The following is a 13,325-nucleotide window of genomic DNA, read 5'->3' as shown; positions in this document are numbered from 1 at the left end:
TTGAATATAAATAAATGGCCATATCCCTGTTGTTGTTCTTCGTTCACTATATTATAAGAATAATAAAAGCTATCGTTATAACAAAATAAATGACATTAGTTGCTAGAAGTGCTACTAGAGTTGGTATTAAAAGTTGCATCCCTTCTTTAAAGAAAGTAATCCCAGGCGCAGGCTACCAAAGATTATTCCATGAGTCTCCAAATAAGCTGAATGGCACATTTGGTGTTAACATCCCACAGGAGCAAGCAGGAAGAAGCAGCTCAACTGCGACCGGTCTTGCTAAGGTTGGCATTGACCATGAGAGCTTCAAAATTCCTGACACTACGGCTTATTTGAAGGATTTCAAGGTAAGTGAGTTGTTATCTTACATGGTTATTGGGGCAGCAACATTAAATAAACCAATATTGAATATGTGTATTAAGATGTTTCCATATGTGCCTATGCCGGTCATTAAGGCATTGGTATACAAATTATACTGTGGTGGAGAGAAGATTGAAGAGGTTAAGCAGACAGGAATACGCTTAAGCAAGAGAGGTATCAACAATATGATGCTTTCATTAACTATTGAAGCATGTAATGGGAATGATAACGTAGATCCCGAATTTATAGTCAGCGAAACTCAACGTTCGGTCACCGAGATCTTAATTCCGCACATATTAACTATGATTAAGGAATCCGGGAAGGATATTAATTCCATCCCTCCAGGATACGTTGCATTGAAGCCAACTGGGTTTGCAAAAGATGCGTCAAATGTGTTAAAATACTATAAAACTGACCCTCATTACGCAGCAATGTTCGAAGAATTGGTTGATAAGGCGTCGAATGTTTGCGGAACAATTTACGAGGAAAACTTAAAATTATCGCAAAAATTTCCTGATAGGACTGCACCATTTATTGTAGGTGTTATCGATGCCGAGAAACACGAATTACAAGAAGGTGTCTATGAATTACAAAGAAGATTGTATGCTAAATATAACCCAGCTAATAAGCCTGTTTCTATCGTTGGTACATTACAGATGTATTTAGCAGGCTCGTCTGATTTATTAGCTTTAGAAGAGAAATTAGCTATCGAAAACAATTATAGATTAGGTTTAAAATTGGTTAGGGGTGCTTATATTCACTCAGAGAAGAACAGAGAGGTCATTCATAAAACAAAAGAAGATACAGATTTGAACTACAATCAAGGTATCACTTATTGTATTGAGTCTATTTTGGCCAATAAGGAAAATGAATTGACAATTGGACATTTAGTAGTGGCATCTCATAATGCTGACTCGTTAAAACTAGCTACTGAAAGATTGAATAAATCTACTCTGGCTGATAACAAGAACAAAAATAACGTTATTTTAGGTCAATTATTAGGTATGGCTGATAATATTACTCATAACTTGATCAAGACTCATAATGTTGATAATGTCATTAAATATGTTGCTTGGGGCCCTCCTTTAGAAACCAAAGAATATTTACTTAGACGCTTAGAGGAAAATGGTGATGCTGTTAGAGCTGACAGTGGATTTAATTTAATCAAAGGCGTTATAGGCGTATTGTTTAAGCGGTTATTACGCTTAGTCTAAATGCCTATTATATTAAATACATCATTTCTATAGACTATAAATTAATGAATAATGATTGTTTAACGCCCAACTAGAAATACCATATAGAGCAATTATATATATTCCGGATCCCAAATATATCCACTAATAACACACTGTACTACCCATTCCCAATTAATAAATCCTATATTCTTTTCTTTAGTGGTCGCTATCAGTAATCGTTTATCTGAGTTTTGCTTCTTATTAGCCCGTGATTGAGATCTAGTACGAGTCCCTCCCGTAAGTTCAGATTTTAATACTTTCATATCTTGCTTAATCGTCTCATTATTATCATATACTAATATCGAAGTATCCCCACATTGTTCAATTACGTTGGCTATCTCGCTGACAGACGAACAGTGCTTTAAGGATTTCGCTCCAAATGCATAAAATATAAACTCGCAGGTTTGTAAAGTCTTAATATTTGCTTTATTATTTACAACAATAATAAAGACATCTTGCAATAGGTGATTGTTATTTTTCAATTGTTGAGATAATTCTTTATTGCTTTCATAATTTTCTCTAAATTTAAAAATCTCTAAGCTCTTAATACTACTCAAGAATTTTGATTGGCCCGCAGGCAATAAATATACTGGCCACTTAGTTAATCGTTTATTGTCTTTGAGGCAATCAAAGATATAATAATCCGACAATATTGGCCAACCTAAAGCAAGCGCTTGTAAATACTTTGCGCTACGACAAAATGTATTTGAAATAACTGCCCCAAAAGAAAATTCTGACAATACCGGGGATTCGAGCTTCAATGAGCCATTTTCATTTTTGCAATACTGTAGAATATCGTGAAGTCCTTCATCAAGTAATGAGCCCCCATTATTTTCAATTGCTGTCCTAATTTTATCTTTCTTGTCCTTGTCAATACTCTTGCCAAACGTAAGACAAAACACCATTCCTGAAAATAGTCCACCAGAACCCAATTTTGTTAAAGTACCTCCGTTTACTATCTTTGATTCAGTCTTCCTTGATGGACTACTTACTGGACCGCTTCCATATTTCAAATCGTATTCAATAACATCAGGGGTAATAGAATACCGTGTGCTTCTTGACGGTGTCCTATGTATGCCGAAACTAGGACTATTCAAAAAAATATTCGTAGCATCCTGCTTTAATAAATCCTGGCCATCAAGCAAAAACTGAAACATTTGCTGATGGTGAATCCAATCTGAGAGCTCCATATAACATTCTGATAAGTTTGTCTCTAGCTCTTCGAATTTCTTACCTTTAGCTTTCGATAGTCTTCTTAAAGATACTATATTATATCCTCGAATACATTTAATGTTATCCCCATTCTCACGGTAAGTCAATCCTGTAACAACAAATTTGTATTTTGATGATCTTGTTCTAAGTTTATCGCCAATTCTGATGTCAAGCAAATATAAGTCTGAATTCTTAATGGAATAACTCCCTTCTTCAAATTCTACTATCAGATTTTCATGCCCAACCCGGGTTATTTTGCCTGTATACATATTAAATTTGAATGATACCCAAACGCTTTCCATATAATAAATATCAGTTTGTGTGAGAACGTTCAGGGTCTCTTCTATTAGCACATTACCTAATACATTTTTCTCTCGCTTTTGATCATCCACTTCTATATCCATAGCAGTAACCTGGCTTGAATCTTTGTGAACATGCAATTCATCTTGAGACTGCGACGATGAGACTGTTATGGATCTGCATTTTCGTTTAATACTAGGTGCTGAATCATTATTATCGAAATGCTCTAAGTCAATATCTTCCAATTCAGAGCTGTTGTCTTCTGAATTTATTTCACGTTCTTTCACAGCGTGCTTCAATTCATTACGCCTTACTTTTGAAAATTTCATCTCCATTTCTAATCTTGATCGTTCCTTTGTAGGTGAAGAGGGTAGATTTGGTTGAGTTGATATCTCATTTATTTCACCATCATTGGCATTAGAGGCGATGTTATCATTTTGAGGTGATGATTTGCTTGGAAATCCCAAAATATCTGCCCTTTTGATACCTGGGGACGATTCATCAATCTCGGTAGGCGAAAAAGCAACTTGATTATGATGCTTACTTTTTAGCGATAATGGAGTCTTAGACATGTTATTAAGCGGCGCTACATTATCCAGATTTTCATTGATATCTTTATTCGGTGAAACCTTGATTATTTTTTCACTGCTACTTTCGGGATTAGATAGACTTCTCTTACGCCTTAGATGGTGTGTCAATAAACTATCGTCATAGTATAATTCTTGTGGATTTATTCTATCCTTATCCTTTTCATCATCAGTCCTTACTTCTTCCTCCTCTTCTGCCAGTCTTTGACTACTAGAGTATACAGGTCGGGTAGAAAGGTCAACTTTCCTGTTACTAGGAGTGCTATCGGGCTCTTCTTCTTGGGTATTCACGACTTGTGGCCTAGATAATGGGAGCTTTTCTATTGTACTGGGTATTTGTATCGCATTTTGAGGACTAGACGAAGTTACGTTGCCATCATTTGCTTCTAGTCTGGTTGTTGCTATATTGTAATCTTTTTGAGAAGGAGGAGATATCACCTGTGTATCGTCCAACTTCTGATTAATTATTTGTGTATCGGTTTCAAGATGATATTTATGTTTATTAGGATCAACCTGTGTTTCTTCATTGAATATAAAATCATTCGATTTACTAAGTTTATTTGCATTCGCTGCAAATTTCAAAGAATCATACTCTGGCATATTATTAATTACTTGCGTATCAGCATCGTTAGAAATTACATTCGTATCATTACCAATTATTGTCTCATTCCCTTGGGTTTCATACTCTAGACATGAATTATCAGCTTCGTTACGAAGAGTCTCAAAATTATATTTCTGAGTTAATTTAATTTGTAGTGGATTGGAGTCATCAAATTGAGAACCAATTTTTTTATTCAAAGGAGTGTCTATACTTAGTTTCTGCAATGATTCATTATATGTGTCCTCAAAAGGATCTTTTAGTTTAGAAAGAAATGGAGTATCGTTCGGGTTTTGTAATAGTTCAAACGTAGTATCATTCTGCGTTGGAGCTACTTTAACCAATGTTTGTTTACGAATAATATTTTCGTTTGATCTATTTCCAAAACCAAGTGGTTTCTCCTCTATGTTATCATTTTGTGTTTCAATACTTTTAGAAGTGATCTCATTCCCAAATATCAAGCTACTATTCATATCATTTTGCGACTGATCTGATAATTTCCTTGGAGTTTGATTGTGAACTGTCGAATCCTCAATATTCAAACCAACTAAACTATTACTGCTTTTCTCCATAAGATGTAACTTTAGACATTAATAAAATATTAAAACAATATCAAGCTGATTTCAGCTGTAATTTCTACAGAACTTTATTGAGAGTACCAAAATTATTCTATAGTTGCACAAAGAAGATTCATATATTAAAACAATATTTAAACAAATTACTTATAGGATGATAAACAATAAAATAAGGGGTCAGCTCCACTAGATTAGAAATTATAGGAAATTAAAGGCTAAAAAGCTATACAATATTATACATATCTATGGAACATAAGTTAATGATAAGCAGAATAATCAGAGTTTTTTTGCTGTTGCAACAACTGAATTAATGCTTGTGGATTTTGTTGAACATGGGGATTTTGTTGAACCAACCCTGATAAATACGAAAGCTGGTCCGTCGTTAAATTAGCAGGTAACCCATTTTGCGAAAGTGTTGAATGATATTGGGGAGTTTGAATTTGAATATTTTCTTTTTTAATATCGTTTCCCCCAAGCTTATATAAAATTGAATCCAATAAAGGAGTCTTCTCTTTAGAAGATGTATTAGAATTATGTGAGTTATAGTTCGTAGCTGCGGGTGTCGACTTTTTAAGTATACTTGGGCCGGTGGGTATATAATCCTTCTTAACGATATATAATGCGAACAAGCCGACTTTTCCAACTATCCTATGAAGAGATTTTAAATATTCCGGTAAGTTGAAATCGTTTCCATCTATGCCTAGCAAGTACGCATCCTTGACAAATGCTGGTCTACCGGATAAAACTCCTACTTTGTTTTTTTCAAGCAAATACCTGTATAATTTATCATATCCATTCTGATTCTCGGTGCATGTGATCTCAACTAGAATCAAATCTCGTGTCGTTATAATCTTGTCTAAGTAAGCATCTGCCCTTGTTCTATCCAATCGTCCTTCGACTTCATAATGGTCCTTAGAAAGTATTTCCTTTGAAATATTAATGAATCGATTATGAAGTTTAACTTCTTGCAGGTTCGTTGGGTTCTTGTAGTTTGAACTAGTGTAAAATTCACCACTAGCACTAAATGATGCAAAATCAGGAAATGTAATACGCCCTGACCATATCTTTGATGATAGAATAGGTGGTAACTTAACATTCAGAGGTTTTTTCGTCTCAACTTTTGATTCTTTTTTTCCTTTAATAATGAAATCTAATTCTTCATCATCCAAATCGGGAACATCATCAATGTCGCTCAGAGGTAACCCCTCCTTATCATCTGAGGTGGATCCTTCCTTATCGAATCCTTTTTCTTCTGATTTTTGTTCCTCTTCTTCTTCTTCATCTTCATCCTCCATATAGTTACTATATGCTGCTGCTTTATTATTATCGTTAACTATAATTTCTCTTGGAGGTTCTTTATCTTCAAATCTACGGTGATCAATGTTTCTTGTCATTATGCTAATATCAACATCTTCTTGTTGGTTATTTGCGTCCTCGACTATTTCTTCACCTTTATGAGTCCTCCTAATTCTTTGACCTTGACTTGAATCTACTGTTAAAACTGAACGACGAATTGATTCCAGTCTTACTTTTTCAGCATATTCCTTTAATTCACTGTCAATTTCTTCGGGCGACGAATTGACTAACTTTGTAAAGGATAATTCACCATCGATTATACGAGACATAACATTTGGTTTCTTGATTAAAACCATAAGACTACGACTTTTGTCCGTATATTTCTTATCCTTCTTAGGACACCAAACGAAGATTTCTCTCTCCAATTGGATTGCCCATTTTGATGATAATTTTTCGTTATCCATTCCTTCAGGAAAGTTATATGATTCGGGGATATTCCTCTTGAAAACATTAACGAAGGCCTTTGCCACGCTTGCCCTTGTCTTATCTTTCAATTTTTCACTAAAACTAGATGATTCAACAGTACTCTTTTCCGTCTTTTTACTATCCAGTCCACTACAAATATTACATTTGTAATGTTTTGGAATTGCTTTCGAAGTCCTATAGCCCATACACTTAGCATGTTGCCAGGTTTTGCAAGATTCACATTCAATCATCGTACCTCCTTGGTCGCTATCTTCATCATAATTTTCACTTGTTGTGCCACATGGTGTACACCTAACTTCTCCTTCGTCATCTATATCGTCGTCTTTTCTTTCTTCACCATCCTCCTTGTAATCTCCATCATCTTCGTCATGGTCCAAGTGTGGCCTTTTATTATCTTGCGAGCTATTACTCAACAGTCTCTTCCTATCCGATGGAAAATCCTCCACATCCTCGTAGAAATCTATCTCTCTTTTGCTATGTTGTCCTTTATTAACCCTCGAGGAACGTCTCGTAGACATTATACTTTCAATTGGTTGGCAGTTTACTTTCGTTTAAGCGCTTGAATAATCAAAGTTACTAAAAACTCCTTTATGTATGTTTATATATATAAATAATAACAAATGTATTTGAAGATACGATGTTACTATTACTTGTTTTGTTATAATATTATGAAAGATGCTTTCGCTGATGGTCTATGTATTATATCAGAGAATATAATATGTATTGAGTGATATTATAATGTCGATGTTGATTGGGGTACAATTACAATTATTAATATGTCCGAAACCAGACTCTTTTGATAGATACCCACAGATACTGGATTTTAATTATGATGGTATAATATAACTACTTGTATATGTTTATGTTGAAAAAAATTACTGTTTCCATTGCCGCCACTATTTGGTAATGACACGCTCCGATTATTTTGGTAATGACTACTACTGTGAACACCAGCATAAAGAATACATACAATCCATAAGTAAATATTGTTACAAAAACTAATAACGTATATAGTGTAGAACTTAAAATTATTTATCACTGAAATTATGTTAATATTCATCACAAGCCCTTTATTAAACCCATTAAATCCGTATCTTCACCGAGGATTTCTTCAACATCAGCCAAGGCATCTTCACTGAAAAGACCTGATTTGGTTGGTCTGAAACCTTCGGAGACCGCTTCCACGATAGATGCACGTCTTCTTTTAAGTTTGGAAGGTATGCTCTTGTTGGATGAATCAATGTTCAGGGGAGGCAAATGGGAAAATGATGATTTGCGATCATGCACAGGCTTTTTCACGTTTGCGTGCTTTGTGATCAGGTTGCTTCTCCTGGAACCGCTATCTTGATGGTTTGATAACGAATATCTTCTTCTATTGAATTCATTGTTGGACTTGCTGGTATGGTTATACGAGGAATTGTTGGGTACGGTAATATTCTCTGGATGAATTAATTGATTTTGTAGAATGGATTTATTACGAAATGCACCCAACGGGACTTGCTTCTTCTGATTATTGAAATCTCTCCATATCTGAGCATCATTCTCATCATCATCATCCAATTCACTGACATTCAAGAGTTCATCTAAACCCAATGCCAGGTCATCTGTTGTATTCGTATGTAGTTGAGAGGCTCCTTTTCGTGCAAGCAGTCTAGGTTCCATTTGCTTATTGTTAAAATTATTACCAGTTACATTATTGCCCAAAGACCTTGTTGATAAACCATCAATAATTCCAAATGGCTTGCTGTCAATTGCAGCCCAAGTACCTAATACCGGAGGTCTATAGTCAGCTGTCTTGGAAGATAAAACTTCCTTTGCAATTTTGGAGCCAGATTTCTTAAGCGTGGAAGGCGGAAGGCTCAAGTCTACGTCAGTAGATTCACCACTCTCATATTCATTATCGGATGGTATGTAATGGTTCTTGTCGAGCCCCATCGGCTTATTTTTGCGGCGTATAAGCTTTTTGGTACGGTTCTCTTTTTCAATATTTTTGAAAAGCTTTTCCATTATTACTTTTTCTTCAGAATCATCATATCTATAATTCTCTTCATCCTCTCCACTCAGTGAACTGTTATCCGAACTAAAGAAATAGTTCCATAAATAAGAGTCGTCTTCTTCATCACTATTGCCTATCCCATTGGATCTCTTGCTTGACTTCAGTCTCTTTTGCCTATGCTGCGAGTGTTTCCTAGTATCATGTTCATCTACTTTGAATTCTTCATAGACATCATAATCATCCTCTTCATCCTTATCAAATAACGGAGCGTCGAAGTCAATAAAATCATCATATTCGTCTTCGTCATCTTCGTCATCCTCGTCATCGTCATCAGATTTACTATCAGCGCTACTAGCGTATTGAATTACATCCTTGTTCTGATTTGAATTCATCACATTAAACGAATCGATCAAGTTGTCCCTGTCTGATGGGTTATTGTAATCAAAGCTTCCAATATACACCGAATCATCTTCATCAAACCCATTATTCTCAAATTCATTAACGAGAAACTTTTCTTCTTCTTTCAAAAATGGATCATTTTCTTCTTCATCACCATACGATCCAATAGAATTATTTCTTGTATGAGTGTTTTGATTATTTGGTGTAGAAAATTGATCCATATCATTATCTGCTTGCAAAGTAGCTAGCAATTCATTATCATCAATTTCATAATCTTCGTCAGAATTTATTTCCGTATCATTGATTCTTGGAACCTGGGGTAATTGTGCATTAAAATCGAAATCAAATTCAAAGTTGTGATTAGTAGCATTGTCATTATTATCGTCATCATTGGAGGCATATTGTTTCTTGTGATTAGGTGCAGCATAGCTTACTTCCTCACCAATATCTTCCTCCTGGTCTCCTCCAATCAAAGATTGATCATTTGTAATCTCCCTTTGTTGATCTTCCTCTTCCTCTTCATCCTCTTCATCGATTATGGCATTGTCAAACTTATCATCGAATTCGAATGTGAAGTTTATATCTGGCAATGCTACATCGGATTTTCTTCTGCCAAATTTTGGTTTCGACATAGAACTACTTCGCCTTCTATTTTTGTTTATCTTTTTTTCTGGTATAGGCTCAGACATTTCTGAGTCTGAATCATCGTGGTATTGATCTCTTTGTTGTTTAGATAACCCTTTCATAGCCCTCACTGCTTTCATCGATTTAGCTTTTCTCTCAGCCTGCAATTTCACGAAGTCAACATCAGAGTCATCAGAGGACGAATAATCGTGTTCTTCTTCATCCGATTCTGAGTCAGAGTCATCAGATTCTGATTGAGGCTGTTTTTGATGGTTCATCAAAGAGTATAACCCCCCTAATCCAACTTGTGCTTCATCTGTCGAAGATTCTGATCCATCTGAAATGGCATTTTCGTTATCCCATTGATTCCAATTAACGGTTTTTTTAGGTGTTCTCTTCTTGGCAACATTATTTGATTTTTTAGCAGATTTTGTTGATTGATACGTATTCTTGTTGTTAGTCTGTTTACTTTTCTTAGGAGACCTCTTCGCCATTTTATATAATTCCTCATTATCAGCACTCTCAAAGAATACAGATCCTTTTCTCGATGCCTCAGCTTCATCATTATCTGTTACTGCAGTTAAAGAAGAATCTGAGTCTGAACCTGAATTGAAGTTCTTAGTTTCATAATAATTATATGTTCCTTCATTTTCTGATTCAGAATTGGAAGCTGATGAGCTTGTATCAGCTATACTAAATCGTCTCTGGGGAGGTTTAATGAAATTTTTCTTATATGCTTTTATTTTCTTCCCACCAACCTTTGATGGTACAGCTTTATTAAACTGTGCTTGCAGCCGTGAAGTTCCTCTCGACTTAGCTCCCGACTTTTTCGGACTTTTAGCCATATTTAATATTAATGTTTTGTATTATCTGTTGTTATCTCTATCCTCAATAAGATTTATTCTAAGTTAAACAGTGATTTGACTATGCTTCGAATTAGGAAATTTTGAAATAAATGAATCTTTGAAGTTTGAGTGATACATAATATTGAACACTTGGTTAATACTCTAATAATATCTCAATGGAATTAGAAACAATCTTAATATGTTCCGTTCTTTTATAATTCTGATAACCCACAAGAAACTTTAACACCGATTTATTGTTTACAAATTAAAATAACTAATATTCAAAAACAGCGGTTGTAAGTTAATATATATAGCTTAATACGTCTCGATTTAGTTATGCTATATCCAGTAGAAGGTTATTCGATAAGTTTTAGCTGTATTGATAGTGAGAAATTTTGAGATGAGCTGTGAAAATTTCAGCAAGCCACAATAGTTGATCACCATACAAAATTCAACTACACATTCAAATCAAACATTTTACAACAATGGAAAACTATATAATTTACCGGAATGTGTAGTTTATTAAATACTAATATATAAAACTGTAAGAATTATAAAAAATTGACTCCCTTAAATTCATTTCTTATCAGCTTCTGAGCTGGCAGTTAACCTTGCACTCAACTCAATTTGTTCCTTGACAGCTTTAGTCAAGTATTCGATCATAATAACATCTTGATTGTGGGCACGGAAGTGATATTCTAATTCCTTTAAGTCAGTCAAGTATTGGGGTTTGTTTAATAAGGTGTTGCTTAACAATCTTAATAAATCGATATCACTATCGGAATTAGAGGTAGTTTCGATATAGGCCAATAATTTGTCGATTGTTTCGCTTACCGAGTTCAATTGGTTGGATAAATGAGATAACTTTCTTGAATTTGCTGAGACTGAAATTGGTTCGTTGTTTTGCTGATTTTCGGTTAAATGGTTAATAACAAGTTTTTCACTGATGGTACTATTTATAACTTTATTTGGAACTGGAGTAAAAATATAAGAATTCGTGGTGTTTGCCGTATTCCAGCCAATCTTTGGTGTATTAGAGCTTAATTTACCGATAGCTGCACCGATGTAAGTAGAAATCTTAGGGAAAGTTATTTCATGGTTTTCACTCAAGTATTCGACATTTAAGTAAATTGCTGGGAATGGGTAAGCACGATCACTACCTTTAGAATAAAAATCATGAATTAATCCAGTATTGGCATCTATCTTGCTAGAACTATCAAACCATCCTAAAACATGTTCTTTAGGGTGGGCTTTCTTGTATAATTGATAAAGGGCTTTATGAGCATGGTCGTCAATAGCTATTGAATCTCCTGTTTCAGTACATGGAACCATGAATGCATCTCTGACATCAAATTCACTTCCATCGTCCGATCTAAATCCCACTAAAGTACCAATAATTCTCTTATTTGACGAAAGAACTTGCTTAGAAACGATCTCTAAAATTTGAAAGCACGCAGATGTATCAATTCTGATATTACATGGTCCAGTAGTCGAAGATGCAGCTGGTGCAGCAACGCTTGGTCTAACCAAGTGCATAAAAGATGTTTCTCCAGACATATTTGCTGTGTTAAAGTATGTTATGCGCTATTGAAGTTTTTTCATTCTTAACTGAAGATTGATGAACGAATTTTATTGAAGAAAAAAATTGCCAGGTTTGTATGCAGTATGTGTGTTGCAGGCTGATTCGTTGATGCTGCCAATAATGAAAATCAAAACACACTTAATATGTTGATATCGCAAGTGGCTACTTATACTGTGGAAGACAACATAGAACAATGAAGTCCAACTTGATTCATATTTATTTTAAACCAGTTAGACTTTTTCAAGTCTGATAGAACTAGCAATATTTTATTTGGCGGGCGGGTTATAACAATATTCTGTATGAACATCCTATCAGATATAGTATGTCATTTATACTCTTTAGTAAAATATCTTATTACCTGAAACCCCCCCTGAAGTCTTAATTCTGTCTCCTTTTCGGTCAAACTACCAATATCTATCGATAACTATTTTGCTTTTAGAATTTATGTGTGTCGCACGATTCAAATTCAATGGTTTAAAGACATTTCTGATATTGATAATAGTTACCATTGGAAGACAAAATGCTGAAAGAGAATCTCGAGCCTAATAAAAGGAATGGAGGTGATAAGATAGAACGTACTACGTTCCCTGATGATAATACATGGTTGTTTCTGGAGGATTCGTTCATAAAGCATTCTCCAAGTCGAAAACAATTGACAGTTACGCAAGAATTGAAGACTAGAGAGAGTTTGCATGATTTTGTTATTCGACTAGGATCTGCTCTCAAGTTGGATAGTAGAACTATATTGGCAGCTACAGTTTACATAAACAGATTTTACATGAGAATGCCAATAACAACTTCTAAATACTATGTTGCTTGTGCTGCGATAGCTATATCTTGCAAATTGAATGACAACTATAGGCCGCCTGATAAGATTGCTATGGCAGCATGTATGATAAAGAATCCCCATAAAAAAATCGACGAACAGAGCGATGTCTTTTGGAGTTGGAGAGATCAGTTGTTATACAGAGAAGAGCTCATCTTAAAACATTTAAACTTTGATTTAAATCTCTTCTTACCTTATTCTATTAGAGATGATTTGATGAAGATGTTGTGTCAAGATACTAATGCTACAGAACAGAATACTAAAGTAGCAGAAATCTTAAAAAATACTGTATCACTAATTGAAGTACTTTCGTCATTGCCTATTCTGGTAGCTTACGACATCAATACAATATTTGCATCTGCTTTGATTGTGGTTATGTTTGAAGCCAAGGGAAGATTTGAAAC

At 34.7% G+C, this 13,325-nt stretch overlaps 6 protein-coding genes across 6 annotated transcripts; 2 read left to right on the top strand and 4 right to left on the bottom strand.

The window, feature by feature from the left end:
- Positions 1–89: 89 nt before the first annotated feature.
- Positions 90–1,574, top strand: PUT1 (proline dehydrogenase; the record flags this gene model as incomplete). The annotated part of the gene is made up of 1 exon (XM_015612186.1): positions 90–1,574. The coding sequence occupies one exon, from the start codon at positions 90–92 to the stop codon at positions 1,572–1,574; it is 1,485 nt and encodes a 494-aa protein (XP_015466974.1).
- A 92-nt stretch (positions 1,575–1,666) lies between these two features.
- RAD9 (chromatin-binding protein) lies at positions 1,667–4,864 on the bottom strand (the record flags this gene model as incomplete). Its single annotated transcript, XM_015612185.1, has 1 exon — positions 1,667–4,864. One exon carries the CDS (start codon positions 4,862–4,864, stop codon positions 1,667–1,669), a length of 3,198 nt encoding a protein of 1,065 aa, XP_015466973.1.
- Positions 4,865–5,124: 260 nt separating this feature from the next.
- Positions 5,125–7,167, bottom strand: AC631_03355 (uncharacterized protein; the record flags this gene model as incomplete). The annotated part of the gene is made up of 1 exon (XM_015612184.1): positions 5,125–7,167. The coding sequence occupies one exon, from the start codon at positions 7,165–7,167 to the stop codon at positions 5,125–5,127; it is 2,043 nt and encodes a 680-aa protein (XP_015466972.1).
- A 541-nt stretch (positions 7,168–7,708) lies between these two features.
- On the bottom strand, positions 7,709–10,513 carry IFH1 (Ifh1p; the record flags this gene model as incomplete). The annotated part of the gene is made up of 1 exon (XM_015612183.1): positions 7,709–10,513. The coding sequence occupies one exon, from the start codon at positions 10,511–10,513 to the stop codon at positions 7,709–7,711; it is 2,805 nt and encodes a 934-aa protein (XP_015466971.1).
- Positions 10,514–11,089: 576 nt separating this feature from the next.
- On the bottom strand, positions 11,090–12,070 carry AC631_03353 (uncharacterized protein; the record flags this gene model as incomplete). Its single annotated transcript, XM_015612182.1, has 1 exon — positions 11,090–12,070. The coding sequence occupies one exon, from the start codon at positions 12,068–12,070 to the stop codon at positions 11,090–11,092; it is 981 nt and encodes a 326-aa protein (XP_015466970.1).
- Positions 12,071–12,615: 545 nt separating this feature from the next.
- On the top strand, positions 12,616–13,298 carry BUR2 (Bur2p; the record flags this gene model as incomplete). The annotated part of the gene is made up of 1 exon (XM_015612181.1): positions 12,616–13,298. A coding segment is annotated over one exon (683 nt), but the record flags the coding sequence as incomplete, so codon positions are not given.
- Between the last annotated feature and the right edge of the window lie 27 nt (positions 13,299–13,325).

This window comes from Debaryomyces fabryi, assembly GCF_001447935.2.
Source record: "Debaryomyces fabryi strain CBS 789 chromosome Unknown contig00071, whole genome shotgun sequence".
Classification (NCBI taxonomy): domain Eukaryota; kingdom Fungi; phylum Ascomycota; class Pichiomycetes; order Serinales; family Debaryomycetaceae; genus Debaryomyces; species Debaryomyces fabryi.
This window is presented reverse-complemented; position numbering and strand designations above follow the sequence as displayed.